Source organism: Parasteatoda tepidariorum, chromosome 12 (genome assembly GCF_982258835.1).
Source record: "Parasteatoda tepidariorum strain Cologne lab strain chromosome 12, Ptep-v5.0, whole genome shotgun sequence".
NCBI lineage: Eukaryota > Metazoa > Arthropoda > Arachnida > Araneae > Theridiidae > Parasteatoda > Parasteatoda tepidariorum.
The window spans coordinates 32,512,181-32,536,324 of NC_141766.1; the positions used below are offsets into that span (position 1 = coordinate 32,512,181).

At 26.8% G+C, this 24,144-nt stretch overlaps 2 protein-coding genes across 7 annotated transcripts in view; one reads left to right on the forward strand and one right to left on the reverse strand.

The window, feature by feature from the left end:
* The first annotated feature begins 7 nt into the window (after positions 1-7).
* On the forward strand, positions 8-23,592 carry shams (glucoside xylosyltransferase 1 shams). 5 transcript variants are annotated; one of them, XM_043041008.3, is made up of 7 exons: positions 8-130; positions 811-973; positions 3,695-3,829; positions 4,783-4,975; positions 5,589-5,738; positions 6,888-7,060; positions 8,175-16,710. In XM_043041008.3, exons 2-7 carry the CDS (start codon positions 830-832, stop codon positions 8,319-8,321), a joined length of 942 nt encoding a protein of 313 aa, XP_042896942.1. In that variant the 5' UTR covers positions 8-130; positions 811-829; the 3' UTR covers positions 8,322-16,710. The 5 variants fall into 5 exon arrangements, with proteins under 5 accessions (XP_042896942.1, XP_042896940.2, XP_087012068.1 ...); XM_043041006.3 differs by lacking the exons at positions 8-130; positions 8,175-16,710 and adding exons at positions 156-620; positions 23,462-23,592; XM_087155942.1 differs by lacking the exon at positions 8-130 and adding an exon at positions 156-620 and having other exon boundaries at positions 9,675-16,710.
* LOC107440924 (cathepsin K) overlaps positions 17,200-24,144 on the reverse strand; it is a 42,662-nt gene continuing 35,717 nt past the window's right edge. For both annotated transcript variants that reach the window (XM_043041010.2, XM_043041009.3), the window contains exons 7-9: positions 22,935-23,095; positions 22,487-22,597; positions 17,200-17,367 (exon numbers count right to left, since the gene is read on the reverse strand). In XM_043041010.2, the coding sequence (XP_042896944.2) occupies positions 17,220-17,367; positions 22,487-22,597; positions 22,935-23,095 (420 nt within the window). In that variant the 3' untranslated portion in view covers positions 17,200-17,219. The remainder of the gene's footprint in view (positions 17,368-22,486; positions 22,598-22,934; positions 23,096-24,144) is intronic.

A 24,144-nucleotide genomic window follows, 5' to 3' on the forward strand; every position in this document is an offset into this window, starting at 1 on the left:
TTAGCCTTAACATAATAAAGTTTACAAGTACAGAACGTTAAGAAACCACCGGCTTATACTAACCCTATTTTGGCGTGTTTGGCAATGTAACAATCTGTCGCCATCCAAGTTAAAGCACTCATGAAAGCAGGTAAAAAGAGCAATTGTAGCCAAAATATTGGCAAATTTTGTCATTACTTGGCGCCTCTTTCCTGCTAAAGCTTTCTGTTTATTTACAAATTTCAAACATAATTCCCGCGATTATGGGAAAATATTTCATTTTTTATTATTATTCAAAAATTATGCTAGTAGTTGTGAGAAATGACTTTTTTTAAACCAATTATTAAACTAAAAATATAAATTATGATATTTTTACAGCGAATACAATTGTATTCTAAATTAGTAATACTACTGTTATTTATATCGACAATTATTTTGTATTTATATGTCACTAATAAAAGTCCTTATTTAAAATATAGCATACTTTCACCTGATAGGATAGTTAATAAAGATTTTAGAATTCATTTTAACCAAAATAATGATTCGAGTCACAAAGGATTGTTTCCATCTGCGAAAAATTTACCAAAAACGAACTCTAATCTTAATAAAATAATTTCAAATGAAAATGGAAACATAACGAGGTAAATAACCATTTATTTATATATTATTCTTAGTACATAATTCAAATGTAATGAAAAGTGATTATTAGTATTCTACTACTTGTTTATTTCTTAAAGTTCACCATGACAATTTTGTTAGACTTTCTATGTCTTTTATTTTATTTTGTATCAGTAGGATTTTAAATTGTTTGCTTCAAATGCATTTATTTAGGTATGGAAATGGTACCGAAATGGTGAAGCTTGCTGTTGTGCTATGTGGAGACCGATTAAACCAAACACTAATTACCCTTAAATCTGCTTTGATATTTTCCAAAGCACCTCTTCATTTTATAATTGTCCTTGATGAAGATAATCGTCAACTATTGAAAGAAAAGGTTATTTGTACTTTACTTTCTTAATTTCATGACAGATTAATAATATAAAACTATATATATATGTATATGAAAGAAATATTTAAAATACATTTTTACACATAGGTTTGAGCAAAATGTTTGTTTTTCTAAAGTTACAATCATCAATTTTTTTTATATAAATATAAACTAAATCTGAAATGCTGGTTATTAAATATAAGTATATAATATACCTCATTAGACCTATTTAATATTAAAATATTTACATTAAATATTAATCGTGGTACCCAAGTCTCAAAACTCATAGTAATATTTCTGAAACTATTTTTCGGCATGCTTATTTTGCGCAGATTTCATCTTATAATATAAATAAATATGATTTTCTGATCGACGATCATGTCTACAGATTTCCACATGGATTAAAAAGTCATAATTTTTCAATGTCTTATTAGTAAGATAAGCAAAATTCAGATTTAAGTAATCACTTTTGAAAATCTTTATTTGTGCTGATTTCATCATGAACCCAAGTGATTTTTTGACCATTTAGTTGGCTCTTATTCCTTCTGATTTCTGCATGAATTTTAAAATTCTGATATATTTTGAAGTTGGTCTGAAATGCTTATTAAATAATTGAATGCTTATTAAATAATAACTTTTAGACTTTATTTGCGTCGATTTTATCAATGATATGAGATTTTTTATCATAGTTATGCAATTATTTTTCACTTTTCCCCATACTCTTAAAATTGTCTATGTTTTTTATACAATTTTATGACACAAGTTTTAGGGTGACCCGGGGTAATTCACGATCACTCTGTTTCTGGGGTAAATAATGATCACCTAAGTTTTATTTTTAAAAAAAAAATTTTTTTTTTAAATTTGAGACATGGACAATAAAGCTTGTACACTTTACTAAGGTATAACTACATTTACTTAATAATAGTTTTTTGTTTAATTTAACAAAATAAGTATCTTTTAAAATGCTTTCTGCATTTTCCATTTCAAAGATGGGTTTCAAATTGTGCGCATTTCTGCAAAGATCCCCCTCCTTCTCTTAATAATAAATATTTTGAGTTACTTTCTTTTTCTTTGATATAAAAATAGTGTAAGCTTTTGTTTAATTGTTTTACATCTACTGTAAACATTATAATTGATTATAGGAAACTATATCAAGTGTTGCCCCCTACAGATGGGGTAATTATTTATCACTGGGGTAATTCCTGATTATTTTCATTTCTTCTTATAGTATAAAAAAATAGCTAATAAATAGTTGATTGTCTTTTCTTATATAACAGTTCATATTTATTAAGTGGAACAACTATAAAATATATTTTAACGATAATCACAAAATTTGTTTTTAACTGTATACAAGACAAATGTGTTCTGATATGCACCATTTCTAGCTTGTCTTACCTTTCTTCTATCTTATTTTTATGTGTGTACATTGTTAGAATAATTTTTAAGTTGATAAATTAACCTTATATAAATATGGTGAGAAATTATAACCCTAAAAAGGGTACTAAGATTCTAGAAAGCAAAAATAGCAAATTTCTTTTAATGATTGAAAATGAAAATTTCAGTGTGAGAGCTGCTGCCAATCTTTGTCCAATCAATCTGCCTGAAGTGTTAATCTTTATTCCGGCTTTTATATAAAAACGTTTTAATAGCTGCTTAAAAATATCTTTTTGGTTTATTTGTTTGATCTTAATGTCTTATTTGTTAATTACCATTGTATAATTATTTTTAAACAGCCCATTTACTATAAAAACTGGTGATCAGTAATTACCCCAGAAATGATCAAGAGAAGGGGTAATTCCTGATCACTAAAAATTTAAAATCTTTTAAATTCTAATTAGATTTTCAAACAAAAGAAGGTAGTATAGAACTCATCCCATATAGCCTCAAATTTCCAGTAAATATTAAAATTCTATCTTGAATAGTTTTTTCACAAAATAGATGTTTGCATTTTTTGATCAGGAATTACCCCAGGTCACTCTAAATCTTACATTTAAATAATTTATTTTAGCATCCTTTATCTGTGCAGTTATTGTAAAAGCAAGTGGTTTTTGATCATTTTTATAACAGTTAGCGTTATGCATTTTCACATGATATGCAATATATTTTATTAGGAATTGTACAATTTATTATAATATTTAATTTACAAATTTAATGCAACAATAATTGCAACACATTTTATGACTTACAATTCTGTTTCTAATTTTTTAAGGTCAAAAAGTTTAGTTACAAATTTTGGGTTAATAAGTTTTGTTTCGTGCTACTAAAAATACTTAAGCCTTTCATTGGTCAACTTGCTGTTCAAATGGCCCTTCCCTCAAAATATTTATGCGTCACTAATCTAGTGTATGTATTGTACAGTTACAGTAGTTTAGTTACACAATTTTGCAAGAAGTAATCTAAGTTTCTAGCAAGAAAAGTAAATAAAATATTGGATTTTAATTTCAGTTTATTAATTAACAGCTTGTTTTGCAATGCTATGGGAGAAAGATGAATGGACTAGAACCTCATCTTTGGTAACTTATCAATTTCAAGCAGTTTTTCTCAATTCTGAATATGACTTTTTGTTTCTTTATAACATTAATCTGGGATTTAATTTGTGTTGTACATGTACTTCATAAAATATGCTCTATTCACAAAGAATTTTGTTATATTATGTGATTTTCAACCCCAATATCCATTTTCATAATTCTTTTAACATAAGTTCTTAATTTTTTTCCTATTCTAAAGATATTAAAATGGCCAGAGAAAATATTAAAGCGAATATCCTTTGAGATTCATCCTATAAGTTTTCCACTTGGTGAAGAAGGAAATGAATGGAAGAAGCTCTTTAAACTATGTGCCTGTCAACGTCTCTTTTTGCCGGTAATTACGCAGTTTCTATTTTTGTGTAATTATTTGTTTGTCTAATTATTGTAAAATAAGTTATTTAACTTTATCTTGCATTATATTCAATTCAATATTATCTTGCATTTTTATTTTAATTTTAACTGTTTCAAATTATTCTTCCTTTGCTGACTAATATTCCTGAATAGATTGAAATATTAAATGAAAATTTTAAAGCAGTTTTTTTTAAATATTGGTTTGAGAAATATAATATTTGTCAAATAATTTTTCGCCAAATTTTGAAATGAATATATATAGGCTATCTAGAATATATCAGAGATAATTTTGCTCCGAAAAAAATCGGGATTTTTCAGTAACCACAATCCAAAAGTTTCTGGGAATCATCAATCACATTTATGTATAGAAATTCTTGTATATTTTATTTAAAAATCTTAGATCTAGAATTTATACTTGGCATCTCTTTCATTTGTAAATATTTATTTTTGATAGAATAATAAATGTGATTACAGATTAAAGTAAACTTATACATAATTATTCATTTAAATTATGCTGCATATTATTAATTTAAAATTTCATGTTTTGAAAATATCAATGATTTAAATTTATAAAGACATTAATTTTTTGAAATGGGTCATTAACGGTTTTACTCAAGAAATTTTCAGGATTTTTGAGTTGGGCTCAGAATTAGACCTGATATATAGATTTTTTTTTTCAGGTCTTATCTATTTGTCAAACAAAATAAGTTCTTACTAAATAACATTACCTAGTAGTGTTAGATATAGAAATATTTACATAAGAACCAGGTTTAACATAATATTTGATGATATCCAGAAACTTATATTCAAAATGTGTATTCATAGAAAAAAAAAAACCAATTGATTCAGATTTAGCTGTGAAATTATATTTTTAATGTCATAACAAAGAGAAAAAAAATCTTTTTGTAAAATAATAAATAATTAATTTCCTTTTAGTCCTTGCTTCGACATATTGATTCATTGTTGTATGTTGACACAGACGTGGTTTTCATCCATCCTGTTGAGGATCTATGGTTGCATTTTAGCAAAATGAACAACAGTCAGATAGCTGCCTTAAGTCCAGAGCATGAAGATTTTGCCACTGGATGGTATAATAGATTTGCTAGACATCCTTTTTATGAACCATTAGGTAATTAAGAGTTTAATTTTTCTTAAGCTTTTTTTTTATTATTTATTTCCTACCTTGTATGTATCAACCATCAATGTATCTTGAAAACAATTATCATAATTAGTTTTAGTAAATTATACACATTTCTCTTTTACGTAAAAAAGGTAAAGGTTATCTTCAGAAATATTTTATAATAATAAAAATATTTAATTTTTAACAGTCACATCTTGTCATATTTCTAAAAATCTAAAATGTATGAAGTTTTCAGTGTTATAGTTTTCAGTGTTTATAGTATTGACTACTTTTTTCTCTTCTTCAAAAAATAAAATATATAAATTTTTTTCAGGAAATAGTTATAAACTTTATTTAGTTTGTTGAACTTTATTTAAATTTGAACTCAAAAGCAATAAAAAAAAATTTATTCTTTCTAACAATGTTACAACTTTTATATTGTTCAAAATTAAGGTTTCTCCATATTGTTGTGTATAGTGTATTGATACTCAGTTGTGTATCGTATATTGATAAGTTTTTAAATTCAGAATTTAAATATTTTTGTTACTAATTAACAAATTGCTGTTTTTATTACACAAATGTAATAATTTATAATAAAATTTGAATAATCTGAACTTTTTAGGTGTGAATTCTGGTGTAATGCTTATGAACTTGACTCGGATGAGAGCATTTCAATGGGAAAAATATTTGACACCAATTCTGAAAGAATATAAGCTGAATATTGTTTGGGGTGATCAAGACATTATTAATATAATATTTCATTTTCATCCAGGTTTGTAAAAATGTTTGTTCAATGTGATATTAAAAATTAAAAATAAATTTTAGATTATTTGGTGCTAGCGATTCCATTAAACTTAAGAAATTAAAGATCCTTAGAACCCGAAACCAAAGAATTTTAAATCAAAAAGAGTTATATCTGAACTATCAAGTCTTTTTATTAAGACTGATCAAATACCTGCATCAAGAAAGAGCAAAAATGTAATTTGATGCTCAGAATTGTTCTAATTTTCACTTTCATCTATTAACAAAGGAAACGAAATTTGTGTTATGTATATTTAAAGTTTGGTTTTAGTTTTGCCAACATAAATTTGCTAATGCGCTATTTTTTTTTCCCCTCTGGGCTGGAAAATTATAACTTCCAAGGGATGCATCATAACTTAATTTTTGGGTTTGCTATACCGTTTTCAGCGTGTTATAGCGCTTAAACTGAATCATTGAGTAAAAATATAGACATTTATTTAAAAAGCACTTGTTAAACTGGGATGCAAGTTTCAATTTCAGGAAATAGATTTTATATATTTAAAAAAATTTATCATTGTTTGATTTAAATCATTTCTGAGATCACTGCAAAACAATATAAATTTGGGTTAGTTAAACTTAATTATAATTTTAAAATTGTAAGAATTTACTAGGTCAAATTGAGAGAATGTACATAAATTACACTCGAGATATTGATGCATCTTATTGTTCTATTTTGTCCAAGTTCAATTTTAACAAGTATGTTGTTCTGAACTTTTAAAACTCTTGAATAATATTATAAATAAGAAACCATGCTTAGTAAAATTCTTCTCTCGTGAAATTTTTCATACTAAATTTGGAATTATTTACTAATTTTTTTAAAAAATTAAAACAAATATATGGTTTGGCCTTGTATTTGGTAATGTATGGTTTGGAAAACTTGTTTCCGAAGTTTTATATCATCGTCTTAAGTTAAGCTGCTTTTTTTCATGACTTCAGGTTTTACATAATTTTTATTGTATTAATAAATATTATGTATCTTAAGATTTCTGTTGACAATTTCGAATCATCATAATTTCAGTTATGAAATAATATACACTGTGAATATACTTTTGATTACATCTCACCAGAATATATTTCAACATTTATTTTAACTTCTTTCTACTAATCATGTTTAATTTAGATAAGCTGTACATTTTTCCGTGTGCTTGGAATTTTCGCCCTGATCATTGTATGTATTCAAGTGTTTGTTCAAGTGCAAAAAAAGATGGTATTGCAATAATCCATGGAAATCGGGGTGTATTTTACAACAACAAACAACCAGTGTTTAAATTCATCTATAAAGAAATGCAACAGGTAATACTTTTTAGTTACTTATAGATTATTTAGTTTATTTTTACTTATAAATTAGTTTAAGTACAATATAAATGTCTTACCACCATTTTTATAAAGATACTCTTCAAGTGAACTAAAATTATTTTCAAAAACACCAAAATGCTGATTGAAGAAAATGTTCACTAAAAAATTTACTCAATTGGAATGAAAGATAAGAGATAGACAAAATCCTTTTAACTAAGACCTTGACAAAAGTTAAAAACAATAGTCAAATCATGGATTTTATACTATTTTGGCAAGGTTTGATAGCATCTAAAGCTTACCACTTATATGAAATTTTTAGTTTAATATAATCGTTTTTCCATCCCTTTTCAAAAGCATATTCCATTCGCCTCTCTAAATTTTTATTATTTTTATTCGACATTTAATGAGCTCTGCATTAAAAATAAATAGAATGTATTTTTATGATATGTATCATACATCTATGAAACTGTGGTAAATAAGTATTTCATCCATAAATTTGCTTTTCTGCACAATAATATTGTTTTCACCTATATTTAAAATATTGTTCACAACTAGCTAAAATACCAGCCTGTCTCTATCAATTAAAAGTAAACTTTTCAGTTTTTATTTATTAACATATGGGCAAGGAAGCATTTTTTAGATCTAATTTTACTCTACTTCCACTTCACAAAATATCAACTTTTCTCAAGTAATTGTAGGTAAAGCTTTTAGTATTATAACAAGTTTCACACTTGTCACTGAAATTTAAATTTTATATCAATGGTTTTATACCTACATAAGAAAAAACTAGAAAAATCTGTAACAATAAACAATTCAGTTTTTATTTCATGCTTACCATTTTGCATATATTTTATAAAATAAATTAGTACAAAATAACTTAAAAAATTCTCATTTCACAAAATAAAGCAATGATTATTCGAAGTGTACTACCTACTGAATTATTTAAATTATATTTATTTTTCATGCATTTCAAAGAATGGGAAACATATTTTTTTTTAAATTTAATTTAACTGCTAATCAATGTAATTTTTTACTTAAAAAAGTGAAACTAAAAAAATATTCAATGGCTTATATATGTATATGTTTTTTTTTTTTTTTTTTACATACAAAGTATGATTTGGAGAAAGATGTTCCTTCCATGTTCATACTACAGATTCAGAAGTTACTGAAAGAATCAGAAAATACTAATTGTGGAAAACATTTATCTGCAATATTCTCATCTATAAGTTTAAATAAAACAAATGTGTATAGCAGATGATATTATAAATTATTATATAAATTCATATCTCACTTTTTCAAGACTTCTGTATTTTCAATTTGCTGAATGTGATGAAAATAATATCTTTCAAGGTTTTACCATGTCGTAAACTTCTTTTTTAATTCAAACATTGAAATTTATTTTTAAAACAAGGCTTAAAATTGTGAGTACTTAATTTTCTGTTTAAAGTGTGTAAAATTAACAAGATTTTTAATATAACTTCTGACTCTAGTTTGTCATGTATTTTGTTTGAATATTTAAAATTAATTTGTTGATTTTAAACATTGCTGGAAATTCTTATTTGAAAAATGTTTGTAGAGTTGTATTGGTTTTATTTTTGATCTAAGCTAAAATTGCTTGTTTTTTTTTTATCTTTTTAAACTATCTCAGCTCGCTATGTTAATATAAAGTGTATTCATCAACATAAAATGTATTCATTGATGGGAATCATCCATTTTCCGCTTCTTTTTTATTTTTTCCCTCCTTCTGATTTTTGTTCGATTTTAATCTGATTTCCGCCAATATGTGAAAAAAATTGGATATCACCTAAAACGAAATTCCGCATTTCACTACAATGGGAAAAATCGCATATTTTTTTCATGTCTCGCATAAAGGGATTTATACCGCCAAGAATTACACACTTAATTTCAGAGTGCGCAAAAATTTCACATTTTGAAGAATTACGAATTTGAGATGAAATTGTCACAACTAAATCGGGTCATTGATTGCTCAAAAGTGTGAATGTGGAATTTGCAGATCATAAGATTCTGTAAAAAATTAAATCTACATATTAAAAAATTTTTGGAATACCTAAACTGTTGAAATGGTGATCAATAAAACCACATGAAGAATAAGATCATCACAAATCTAGTCATGAAAAAGTAATTCTATAAAATGTGCGAATTTAAATTTGCCATGTATGATAATGAAGCATTGAACTATGAAAATTGGTAACAACTGGCAAAAATGCAATTGTAAATCCATGTGAGATTTCAGGGGGGAGTCGTCAATAATTGAGTACGAAATACGCAATTCGGAGTTTGGTGATCAAAATAATCTATTAAAACATTACAATTTTAAAAATAAAGTGAAAATCCATTTCAATAGCTACCAAAAAAACTATTGGCAAAACCATGTGGATTCACTGTGGAATCGTCCCTGATCGAGTAGATTGAGAAATCGTTACTAACTGAAATGCCGAATTCGGAATTTGCATCCAGATTTTAAAAACCATCTGGAAATCTGTAACAAAATATTTCAAAATACCACAACTACATAAGCCACGTGAATTTATTCACTGTTTATTGAAATTGACGTTAATTATTGTCTATTTGTTGTTTTTTATTGATTTAGGATGTTTTGATATTTGTTTACCTTAAAGACTTATTATCCCAAAAAATCTATTTTCCGAACTTGCTGAAGTCCCAACGACTCCGTATATGAGAATTTTCACTGCATTTCACTATTAGATTATTCCAATATAAAAACAAAGCTTTTGTTTGTATGAAAGAAATCAACTACGAATATCTATTTCCGATCAGCTTTTAACATTCCTGTTTATAACATTTTAAATAATTGTTAAATAAATGATAAAACCATTTCTCAAAAACTTTTGATAAATTAATGTCTGAAATTAGAAAAACTTTTCATCAAGAATCTATGCAATATGGAATCTATGCAATTTTATCAAGAATAGTTTTTAATGTAATTTGTAACTTATTTGATTCTAGAGTATAAAATTTGTATAAATGCAGCAAAGCACCATTTATATACATTTTTATTGAACTAATAAGTATGTGTTTTTGAGTAGAAATGAATATAAGTGAATGCATTACTACTCCAATGGTTCTGCACAAAGAAACCATCTTTTGATGTACATTCTTCTCTCATATCAAACTACTTTTTTTCATATTAGGTATGAAAATTGTTCATCGATGGCAAAAAGTCTTAAAAATTAGCCCTTTAACTTGAGCACATGAGAGCTATGGTATTTTCATTCAAAATATTATTATGTTTTACTCGTATAGGATATTTCATAATTCTCCATTTCCTGGAGGCTATAATCGAAATTCTCTGACTGATACAGTATAAATGAACCTTGCTCAAAATACAAAAATCAATCAAGTATTTTTTTAAGATATCTCTTACAGGTACAATCAAATTTGCTTTTAACGAGACCTGATATAACATAAGCCCAAATTTAGTGAAGAAATCGGAAATACTTGATTGGTACAATGTTAAGTCTATTCGAGCATAGCTGGCTTTTAACGAGCGAACCCCAGTTTTAGCAAGCAATATTTTTATGATTCATGAAATTATTACCTAATTCAGTTGAGCTAATCCCTTCTTGGAAAAATTTCTTTTTGATGTTTTCCGGGTTGTCAAATTTCCTTTCAATGCTTGTCAATGAATTCTTTTGATATTTATAATGTTTTTCAGGTCACAAATCTTATCTGAAGAACAGTAACACATTTCAAAGCAAATTAACTAACTTCTTTTGTACTGTAAAAAATAATAATAATAATAAATCACGTTTTATATTTGTATTGTTAGCTTATGTTAATGAACATATATGATTTTTTCACAAACCCATTTTTACGAGCACTCAGTTGTAATGAGCCAATATTACAGTTCCTTTGCACTTGTTATAAACGAATTCAATTGTATTTGATAAAGAGAATTCTTGTTGTATGGCAAGCATTAATTTGATTTGGTAAAAATCAACATTTATTTCTTATAAGAATTCTTTCAATATGGTACAGTTGATGAGTTTTCTAAAATATTTGTTACTAAAGGAAAATGTTAGCTTTAGATAGCAATAGGGCACATCCTATTAATGCCATCATTGATGGAGAAAATGCTATTAAGGTTATTTTTTATCTGGTGCTGTTTTTAAAGGGTTTTGTGTGTGACCATTCACCCGTAAATTCTATTTAAAAAATCCTTTTTACCCCCAAAAATTTTTTTACCAAATGCTTGTAAGAACTTGAATGTTTTCTCCTTTTAATCTAAGGACACTTCATCTGTCATTGGCACAGTTATTTATAATAATATTGTTATTTTAGTATTCTAAAATCAGGCAAGAAATTATGAGTTATCTTGCATTATGAGTTATCTTAAATTATGAGTTTTAAAGATCTATAATTAATAAAAATCTAAAAATTTTTAATTCTTCATTATATAGTTTTTGGAAGCTTTCTAAAAATAGCAGTTGAACTTTAATGTTCACAATAACTGAAAATATCAAGTTCTCTATTTTTACTCTTATTAAGATTTAAGCCTTTAGATAGGATTAAGCCTTTTTGTTTTAAGTTTAGAACCTTATGCAAGTTAGAAAAAAAATTTGCACTTTTACTTTGAATTGTATATTTTCTTTATTTGACTTATATATTATTTTTTTAAAAATATGTTGTCAATGTTTTGTGTTTAAAAAAAATTCTGCAGAATTAGAAGGTAAAAACAAGATTTAACTGTATAACAATGGTAATTTGCTGTATTAATTTATTTTTAGCTCAATTTTTATGTTCACTTAAAGTACAGTAGTGAATTTCTGTGCATAGAGAAATTTTTAACTGATAATGCATAAGATAAAATTTATTTTGTATGAATATATGCAATGAATAATTTTTTTAAAGTATTTCAGAAAGATATTGTAATATAAATCTTTGTTGTTTAGTAAATTCTCAAATTGGAAAGAGAAAAAAAAACAGTCATAGTTAGAAAAAAGTTAGTTTTTTGCCTTATTTTAGCCTAATTTAGCGAAAAGAAGTTTAAATTTTTTTTATTTAAAATGTATACAACTTAATCATGTAAGCATTTAATGTCATTAATGATTATTCAATGATCATTAAAAATCTGTATCACCTTGTATTAGAGAAAAAATGCTGCCCACAAATCAATACATACTTTTTTCAGATAAGTTTTTTTTTTATATTAATTTTTAAGAATTAATAAAATCATTAACTCCCTTGTAAACATTTAATATTCTTTGATGTTTTAGTTGCAAAAAATTTAAAATTACATTGCTACTAGAACTGTCCCTGGCTGGCTAAGTTCCTTTGGTTTTTTTAATATCTTGGTCACTTTTTTTATGTAAATTAAATTATAATAAAAACAATTGACTGTTTTTTTTCTCATGTCTAATTAGTTTTGTTGTCTATAATTTATTCTGTAGTAAATGATCTCATTTTTTGTGTCAATTTTTTTTAATATTCTAGAAATATGAATTTTTTTTTTTTTTTTTTTTGAATTTTAAATATTATAATTCCTATTGTTTCAATATTGTAATTCCTATTGTATTGTCTTTTTTCTTCCTAATTTTTGAATTCATTTTTTGTGTATCCCTCATTTTTTTTGTTATTATTTCTCACTTTTTCTTATATTTTTCTCTTTTAGCATTTTTTTTATTTTTAAAATACAGTGAAACCTCTTGGAAAGCAGTCTGTATCGACTGTCTCAATTTACGACAACTTTTGGGAGGCACAGAATTTTTTCTATAGACTTTGTATTGAAGAAGAAACCTTTAAGGTAAACCATTAAAACCTCTCCAAGCGACTGGGCTAACCTCTGCACCAAATGCAGAAAAGCTCAAATAAGGAAACACTAAGTAATATCAAGACAGAAAATATTAACAAAACAAATAAATAGATTAAAATGTATTCAAACTATTTATGTGAGGTTCTTATTTTGAGAGGTCTTTTAAACCATCTTTGAAAGAGATCTATAACCTAATGTTGCATTCAAAGTGCACTAATGACAATGCTATTAATGATTTATTTTTAGAGTAGACAGCTAAATTAGAAAAAAAAAGTTATTTTGGAAAAAACTTACCATCTCAAACAAACAAACCTCTTCTCATATTTTAAAGCTAATAATTTTGTACTATATAAAATTAAATGCAAACTTAAACAAAAACATAATTGCTTATTTAAAATAGTTCTATCATTCATAATTACTAAATTTGTTTTTACACATAATTATATGAGTAGGTTTAATTTTTATTGATGCTAAATTGTATTCATTGATCGGGTTTTCATGAGACGCCCACACAAGTGGCATTTCCGCACCAAGAAAATGACACTGACTAAATTTAAAATCGTTTGCGAAACAACAATGTACCTACGATAACATTTTGAAGTCAATGGAGGTAATCCCTATGAACGACCAATCTATATTAACGACCAATATACTGTGGAACAAAGAGTGGTCACTTCTGAGAAGTTTCACTGTATTCTTTATATCAGTTTTAGTATATATCTACAAGTTTTTTAACTCTGACATTAGGCACTTAATTTGGATATAAGATCATTAGATCTTCTCTTGTGATACTAAAGTGCTTTAGGAATTAATACTGAGATGTTTCATTACCATATTTAATTGTGATGCTTTAAAATTTCTAAATGGTCTTCATAATAATGTAGATACTTCAAAAATGTATTTTTGCTGACCTTGTTTTTTAGAATCTCTTTTAATGTTTTAATATTGTCATTAAATGATAAATTTGAAAAATTATATTGTTTTTAATTTTTTTCTGTTTTTGTCACTGTTTGTAACTGTGAATTTCATTACATTTCCTTAATTTTTCCTTTTATATTTATCCTTTACCAGTGATTTATTTTGCTTGGAGATGAATTACTACTTAACTTTATCAACATTGCTGTTACAAATCATTTCGGCTATTTTGATGTGTCCCATATTTGAAAATCTTTGAATATATATATATATTGATTGATCATATATATTTGAGACTAAAATCAATGACGCATTCAAAATTCTTTTAATAGTTTGAAAATAGCTTGTTTTTTTATATCATTGGTTTCTTCTTTATAACATATTTTTTATCAGTGTTTCACCTTTTTTACTGAGGAAGAGCTGTCCATTTGTATAATTTAGATGGCTGAGCTTTTAGAGGTTGTTAAAATTAGCTCTTAATTGCAATAGTGAATTATATTTGCCACCAATATTTAATTAGGTGTATTTTTAAGCAAAATTGCTTCAAAAGTAATTGTCATTGAGAACTTAGAAGCATAAACTTAGTATTTGTATCTTATTTCATCAGAGCTTTGAAGCGTAAACAATTTTTATTTTATTAAAGCAATGCATAATTGAGTGTAAATTGATGAAAGTTTAATTTAAAAGATTATTACCCTTATCTTCAATAGAATTTGAAGTCAAAATGTATAGATTAGTTTTTATTAATATTTTTGTTAATAATAAGACTTTGGAAAATAAAACCATATATAATCTTAAAAAGAAAATTCAAATTCATGACGAATAAAATATTACGGGCAATCTCTTTCAATGAAATGTACTCCGTTAAAAAAGTGATTGAATACTAACAGCTTTTAATCAAAGTGCTTATTTCCCTCTACCCACATTTGAAATTTGCATTGACAACTTAAAATTTAAACAATTCTTTCGATGACAAACTGAAGAGACAAAACAATTAATATAACCATATAAAGATCCCAATTAGTTCAAATTACAAATATTGAATGCATGCCTAACTGATACAGTGGTGTGAATAGGCCTCATCCAGCCACATAATTTAGTGTAAAAGCTCCACCAATGCTCATTTCTTTACCCATTGATAAGACTGAAAGTGTTATAAACGGACCTTATCCGGTCATAGGAAGAAGGCAGTGGTCAAAAACATAAGTTTATTATTGGAAGAGTTTGGAGATAGGCATTTTTCCTTCATTTTCTAAAAGAGCCTGCTATGTTTTCTCGGTTAAAGGAATTCAATTTGGTTTTGGTGGATTCTCTTGAGCAAAAAATAAATAATGAATGCTCTAAAACAGGCATCATTACTTTTCTTTTATAAAATCTGAACTTGGATTTGTCTGGTGTTTTCCAATTCTTTTGAAGCTACAAGCTTGCCAGCTACTCTACTGTGCTTTTGTAAAATATTTTATAGAGTGATAGATATTTAAAAACCACAGCTTGGAGAATTTTTTGTCAATATTTCCAGCATCTTGAAAGCCTCACCACGAAAGAACTGGAAAAAAGTGGCATTGCATTTGAACTTTTAGATCATTTATATGTAATGGTGTTGAAAATTTGTTTAAATGATCAAAAAATAATGTATCAAAACATTAACTAAGCTACAACTAGAATGAATTTTTACAAAAAGCGTAGAAAGTTGACAGCCTTGAAGCTAAGAAATTAAAAAAGGTGATGTGCGATTGATAAGGAAATGAGACTTTCGTTATTTTGCTTTTGATAGGAGAATCAAATCTAAAATGTATGTAAAACCAGACTGTGTAAAATTAAAACAATATGAAAAAGTACAAAAAATATTATATAAGGCATACAATCATTATATTACTTAATTGAAGCTCCTTTTTCATTCTTAAAATGGACAAAGTTAAGAATATGTGCCATTACTTCCATGTTTAAACAGCGAAAAAGGGACTTCATTATAATTTATTGAAATTATGGTATGTTTTTTTGTGTGACATTATTTGTATGGGCTTTTTCAAATTTTTATAACTTATTTGAAATGCATTTTAAACTTGACCCTTCTTTCTTAAATAACCACAGTGACCTTAGCAGCAGCTTGTTTTCGTTTCTTTATTTTTTTCTCTTTTGTACTTTTTAAATTGGAGATGAACTGAGTATATCTTTAAGAGGAAGCCTTCCATTATAGTGCTTCTGAAATAGAATAATTTAAAAACTATGTCAAATTTTTATATAGCCTTCAAAATGTTCAGTGTGTATAATCACTCATGCTAGGAATGTGGCTGGCTGTTAGGAACAATTCCTCTTTGCCATTTTCTTTAATATTGCAATTCTAGTTTTTTTTTCTCTCTTTTTGCTTTTTTGGTATAGTGTTAAGGAAAAGAATTGCAACCCCAATTTTTCTTATTTGGACTGAAGCTTATTTAGCCAGATACTAAACTGTAGGCAAAAATATGCCTTTGTATTTAAAATCCTTAGTGTTCATTCATTTTTTTACTGTTTGTATTTGAGGTAATATTTTTTATCATAATTTTTATATGTACTAAATATACTGCTTGCTATTTTCTGAATTTCAAGTCATTTGATGGGAAAAGTCTATTGTGCATTTATTTTTATTTGTAATGTAGCATTTGAAAAATTCAAAAATTCTGCATTTAAAACTTGTAGATGTTCTACTATTTATTTAAATGTAAAAGTATTGTAACATGTTTAATTATAATTATCACAACTGCAAGAAACTCCAATAATTTATTTAAATTACTGTCCTCGACGCACTTGATTGTATTTCTGTTTTTTGTACCTTAGTTATTTATTCATTTACTTCTGTAGCCTTTACAACATGCTATGCAGTACAAAACCCTTTCCTTTTCATTGCTTTTTGTTATCATGTTCTCATTGTTATAATAAAGATGTATTTTTATGATCTGAATTTTGTTTTCATAATTGTTTCTTAAATTACTGTTACTTATTATGCTCTCTATTTTTATATACAGTACAGAACCCGTTATCCGGAAATCAGAAAACCGGGAAACCAAAAAACCGGAACGAAATTCGAAAAATTTTCCAACCATTTTTTAAAAAAAAAATTTTTTTTTCCTCATAAGATTTTAGTATTTTTCTTTCTTTTTCGAAAGATGTTTACCTTAGAATCATTTTGGAGATAATCATTAGTGTATTACTTCATCATTTTATCTTCCTTTTTAGATTATTTCAAAAAAAAAAATTTTTTAGTTGGGTTTAACAACAAAAAAACGGCTTTTTGTAGCGATTCAGAAAACCGGAAAAATCAGTTATCCGGAATAGCAATGGTCCCGATCGTTCCGGATAATCGGTTCCCTACTGTATATATATATATATAAATTTACTATATAATTAGGAAATATGAAGTGAAAAAACGTTAAATTATTGTTCAGTTTAGTTTTGTAATTACATAATAATTTATTGAGCACGAGGTCCATTCAGTATTGGCCTTCCATATTCATCTTTGTGCATAACTGGGAAAATTGCTCTACTTGCTAGTCCACATTGGTTATTCTTATTTCGTACCAATTTTCCAAATCCTCCTTGGCCCCATGATTTTCCCCAACTGAAAAAAAAAATGCCATTTCAAGAGTCAGAAAAAAATATGTCATTCAGAAAAGTCATTTTCAAATAAATAAAAAGCTTTTGGTGAAAATTGCATTGAATAGATATCCATTCATGTTTAATATTTTATTAGAACAGTAAAAACCTTACCTTATTTACTAGGTCATTTTTCATTATTTTTAACACTGCTTAAAAATGTAAGTCGAAGCTTATAATTCTGTTATCAATAATTGAATTTAAATAAAGTGGCAATAACTTCGTTCGATGTTTCAATTCTAATTAAGTAATCTGCACCTATTTTACATTACTTTCCCTCTGGCTTCCTGTCCAAATAGTTTTTGTTCAAAATCAATTTGTCTATTTAGTTTTAATCAAGTTTGTTATATCAAATACCCACTTCATAACCATCACATTTTTTATAAATACTTCTACAAAAATGTGATATTATCGTTACAGAAATTCCATTATTTGATGATTAAGTATTCTGTCCCTATTTTACCATAAGCTTTTAGGCCATCTAGTTTGTATTTGTTAGAGCTATTTAAAATTGTATAGCATGCATTTCTTATTTAGAAAAAGTTTAGTGATGTCCTACAGAATGTCTTAACAACAATGTAAAAATTAAGGCATACATATGGGATAAAAATTAATTAGGAAAAAATATTTGTTAAAACAATTAATTAAAATGAAAACAATCAAACCCAAAATAATGTAACCTCTTTTCCTAAAGATGTTGTATATTCTCATGATTGTTTTTCCTTTATTTTAATTAATTAAAATTTAGTAAATATTTTATATGAGTTTTTTGAGATCTGTTCTTGTTTTCTATTTGTGATCATTTTCTTATATATACTATATATATATATATATATATATATATGCGTGTGTGTATAGCAGGATAATAATTTTGTCAAAATCTAATTATATGTTTATATATATATATGTATATATATATATATATGTATATATATATATGCATACATACAGACATACATACATAGTTGAACTTATTTATTATGAGGCTCTGATTTGACAAGGAATAAATGTTTCGAAATTTTTTCTAAAAACTATGCATATAACTCAAGACAATCACGACTTATATTTAATGAGGAAATTTTCATAAAAATCTTTAAAATTCCTTACTGAAGCTGACAGAAAAGAAAAAGCTGACTTTTGACTGTTTAGGGTGATTTGATTCCTTTCAAAAGGTTTGAAAAAAAAAGCTGCCTTGTGGTTCAAATTGTATTTAAGCAACAAAAGATGTTACAGTTCCTGTTTGAGAGCTAATTACAGGGATGTGATTCTTCCGCGGATCCGCGGATTTCCGCTTTTTTCAGATTTTTCCAAATCTTCCGCTCTTTTTTCATAAATTTCCGCGCGGAAAAATTTTTTATGCAGTAAATGATATTTTGTTGAAAATTTTTTCTTTTGTTGAAAATCAATTCCCATTCACACAATTTAATAATTCAATATCGCGATTTGTATTTAAGCGCTTTTAAAACCCAATATCGCGATTTGTATTTAAGCGTTTTTAAAACCCAATATCGCGATTCATATTCCCGCTAGTTTAAAATCCGATGTCGCGATTCGTATTCATATATATTTTTAAATTTCAATATCGCGATTCGTTATCACGCGGTTGTAATATCAAACATCGATATTCGAATTTATACGCGGTTTAAACATTACTCGTTGCGGTAAGTATTCACGGACTCTAAAAATTATGCATCGTGATTCTTATTTACGCGATTTAAAAATCCAACATCGCGATTCTTATTCACCCTATTTTAAAATCGAACATCGCGATTCTTATTCACGCACTCTTAAAATCCAACATCGCGATTCTTATTCACCCTATTTTAAAATCGAACATCGCGATTCTTATTCACGCAATCTTAAAATCCAACATCGTGATTTTAAAATCCGATATCGCCTCATTCACGCAATTTTAAGATCCGGCATCGCGATTCTTTTTCACGCGATTTTAAAATCGAACATCGCGATTCTTATTCACGCACTCTTAAAATCCAACATCGCGATTCTTATTCACCCTATTTTAAAATCGAACATCGCGATTCTTATTCACCCTATTTTAAAATCGAACATCGCGATTCTTATTCACGCACTCTTAAAATCGAACATCGCGATTCTTATTCACCCTATTTTAAAATCGAACATCGCGATTCTTATTCACGCACTCTTAAAATCCAACATCGCGATTCTTATTCACCCTATTTTAAAATCGAACATCGCGATTCTTATTCACGCAATCTTAAAATCCAACATCGTGATTTTAAAATCCGATATCGCCTCATTCAAGCAATTTTAAGATCCGGCATCGCGATTCTTTTTCATGCGATTTTAAAATCAAACATCGCGATTCTTATTCAAGCGATTTTGAAATCAAACATCGCGATTCTTATTCAAGCGATTTTAAAATCCAACATCGCGATTCTTATTCAACCTATTTTAAAATCGAACATCGCGATTCTTATTCACGCGATTTTAAAATCCGGCATCGCGATTCTTATTCACGCACTCTTAAAATCAAGCATCGCGATTCTTATTCACCCTATTTTAAAATCGAACATCGCGATTCTTATTCACACAATCTTAAAATCCAACATCGTGATTTTAAAATCCGATATCGCCTCATTCACGCAATTTTAAGATCCGGCATCGCGATTCTTTTTCATGCGATTTTAAAATCAAACATCGCGATTCTTATTCAAGCGATTTTAAAATCAAACATCGCGATTCTTATTCAAGCGATTTTAAAATCCAACATCGCGATTCTTATTCACCCTATTTTAAAATCGAACATCGCGATTCTTATTCACGCGATTTTAAAATCCGGCATCGCGATTTTTTTTCACGCGATTTTAAAATCAAGCATCGCGATTCTTATTCACGTGATTTTGAAATCCAACATCGCGATTCTTAATCTAAATGATCAAAAGTCTGCAAAACGCAGTCTACAGTACAGATCAGTCATGTTAATAAAAGACCATCGGAAAAACAAAGAACTGATAAGAAAGTCCATAAAGGTCCTTTGACCATTAAAGAAATGTTTTTTAATATGATGTGATACATAAAATCGTGCTTATGCATAATTAGTCAAAGTTTTCTAAATTATTAAAAAAAAATTATTTTAATCAAGATTTTATTTAAGAACATAATTACCATTTATTTATATTTATTTGAATAGATAATAATGTAATCATTATCAGATTGGTTATTGAATTCATATAATTTTTTCTTTTGCACGTTTAATGCTACAGTTATAAACTTCCTCTTTTTTGTGTTTTTGTCAATCACATCCCTGTAATTATGGTCCTGCGTCATGAAGCTACAGCACTTAATGAGTGAATTACAATGATGTTGCTCTGCAAAACACAGAATCAATTCATCTTTTGTCATGTGAATGTGTGTATGTTTGAAACGAAATGTTTTTTATTTTTCTGAATCTCACATTGTAAGTGTTTGGAAATGATTGCTTACGCTGATACTGAGTTGAAACACAAACAAAATTCATGATTTTTTCCAACTCAGTGTAAATTATGAAAACAAATTTTAACTTATATAAATATCTTGCTCATTATGTTATATTATGGTCAACTCAGGTTTAATGAGTGAAATTTTTGGGAGGAAAACAAGTTCGATTGTGTGTATATATTTTATTTAAAAACAAATTTTTTATTTTATCAGAAAGTAGACTTGTTGCTATTATATATAAAGCTGCATACCAAGTCAATGTTTCTTGTAGATTTAGTAAAGGAGGCAGCTTATAACCATCTTTCTTCAATTCATTGGTCATGTGATCAGCCATATGGATGACGAAAATTCATGGGATTTACAATTTTAAACTATTTTTTCTGGGATTTTTTAAGTAAAAATTTATATGATCATTTAGCCTTTAGAAGGCTTTAATTATTTAATATTGTAGTTAATTATATCTTATAAAATTTTATATTTTATTTAAAAGGAACAAACACTTATCAGATATGTTCCATGCATAACTTCAAAATGTTTATAATTAAATAAAAATTTCAGCATTATTGAATGGTGAAATTTTGGAAAATTTAAAAGAAGTATACTCTGATTTTAATTTTTCACCTTTATGAAGTAATTATATATATATAACATAAAAAGCTTCAATTGATCTTTTTATGTTATTCCTTTTCTGTAAATCCTTTTCTTAATTTATAATTCAAAATGAAATGCTTTCTCACACTTTTAAATTCACATCTTGTCTTCAAATCTATTTTTGGTTCAAGTATGCATTAATTAAAAGTAAGATATTTTTCCCTTTGCTCTTAGTGGGAATCTCGTGACCTATTGAATATACCAATTACAGTTACTAAGTTTTCCCTTATTCCCTAAAACGAGACATTTTACGGATATCCTTTGCAAGATTTTCCCAAACTTTTATGGAAGAGCACAACAATTTATCATCACTCTCTTTTTTCTCATTATCAGATAATGATTAAATAAAATAAATTTGCTCTTTTTAAAATCCTGTGCCTGTTTGTTCTGCTCACACGACTGCTAACGTTATATATATATATATATATATATATATATATATATATATATATATATATATATATATATATATATATATATATATATATATATATATATATGATAAACTCTGAATTGTCAAACTTTAGATTTAATTGTTCTGTGTGTGTGTGTGTGTTTTTTTTTAAGTCTTTATATGCTAACAAGTCCGGGACCACTAGGCCTTGAAAAAGAACATTAGGTTCTGCAACCAATTGTATCAGATGGCAATTAAGCATTTCATCACACAAATATAAGTATTCCAACAAATCAAGAAATTTAATCGCCAATTGGGATGTCAAATGAGTTGTTCTATCCATATATGTTAGATATTCAAAACTAAATAAAAGTTTCAATGTTATTTTTTTAAAAGAATTTTATTCTTTTTAGAATTTTAACTTTCTACCTTTGTGAAGATATTCTATTTGGGAAAAAAAATCTAGCTATCGAAATATTAGTTTCAGGGAAAACTGAAAACATTCTAAAAAGAAAATGTGAGTTGTATTAAAACTACACTAACTTTAAAAAAACAAAAGCTTTAGAAGAAAAATACTTACCTATTTTTAATAAGCCAATAATCTGTTCCCATTTCAGTGCCGTACCCTATTACTGTTACTGCGTGATTCAATGTTGTATTACTACAGCCATCATAGTCATAAATACCACCCCTGAAGAAATTTGTAAAATAATGAATATCTATTAATTGAAAAAAACACAATGGACCTCTTATAATAAAATGAACACCTTTTTATAATGGAAAACCCACTATGAAGTTTTCAAAAATCCTTTTTTTTTTTTTTTCAACATAGGACATTTTAGAACATTTTACTAAAAGTATATTTTTCCTCGTCAAGATCAAGATACATATGTCCATATTATGGTCGCCTAATACTTCAACAAATTTAATTATTTTGCCAAATACACTACAATATGGCTTATTTTTTGTGTACAAAAATGTAATAAACTTGTTAGGATTTTAATAAATACTGATTTTTGCATTCGTACCTGTAATGTCTAAAATGTTGAGTACTTCCATCTACACCAGCTGCTACTGGTCCAAGTAATGCAACTGCCTTTAACAAAGCATCTTCGTCTCCATACGGAATTTCCAAATAGCCTCCTACTGTGGCACCTAGTCTACCTTCGTGGTATTTACAAGCTCCTGTCTGTATTTAAAAATATTAATTAATAAAACTTGATTCATTAGTTTTCTTCTGTAAAAAAAAGAGCATCGTAAACTTAGCATTTGGGATGGCAAATGAAGACTGATGTAACAAAAAAAGGCCACGTGTATTCAGCCTTATTAAAAGTGACCAAAATACAAATTCATTCAGTACATTATTACCCATGAAAGTTCTTTGTTTTGCGTAGTTCATTTATATTTTATTTCACCAGAATAAGTATTTTTTAAATTTTTTACTATTTTAATAGTCAATTTTTTAAAAGAGCTGCTTTGAGCGTTTTATTATTATTCCTATTTTTTAAATTGAATTTTAGTTTCTCAAGTTTAAATTTTTTTTTTCATTTTGTAGCATATTATGAATGAACAAATGTTGCATAGAAACAGGTATGAGGAAAAGATAGAGATTATGAAATACTTTCTACTAGTTTAACTTCGAAATTTTTGTCACATGAAATTACTTTAAAGTTTCAGGTATTTGATAAGTTTGTCTTAATTTGCTCAATTTGTTTTGATATGTTTAATTATATTCTAACAGCAAACCATCTAAACGTATAACAATAAGAATAATTTTCTATCAGATAGAAAAAAGCAGCATTCAATTAACACTAGAAAGACTGAAACTTAGTATATACCTATATTGCCCAAAAGCAGTCAAAATTACTGGATTCTGAAAGAATAAATAATGTGTAAAGAAACTTAATTTTTAATATTTAAAAACAATTCTTTAATATTAAAGCACTTTAATTTTTAATATGTTTTATATTATTTACCGTTATATGACAAGTTATTAGTAAATATTAACTGTAAAAAAATTATATGTTGTACAAAATTCTAAGAAATTGTGTCATTATATACATCATAGTTTTTCTAATAGAAAATAAAAAGCAGTCCAAATGACTTCCTTGGGCAATCTAGTGTTAAAGAAATGCAATTTTACAAAATTCATGTTTAGGCATTATTAGCTTGATACAACGAAACTATTTTATCTTTAACTTAACGCAACGTTGCTAGATAGCCGTCCCTGCTATATTT

Coding starts and splice junctions, on each gene's coding strand:
- shams (XM_043041005.3), top strand. CDS start 343: ATGATATTTTTACAGCGAATACAATTGTATTCTAAATTAGTAATACTA. Junction 621..810: donor GAAAATGGAAACATAACGAG/GTAAATAACCAT, acceptor GCATTTATTTAG/GTATGGAAATGGTACCGAAA. Junction 5,739..6,887: donor AATATTTCATTTTCATCCAG/GTTTGTAAAAAT, acceptor TGTTTAATTTAG/ATAAGCTGTACATTTTTCCG.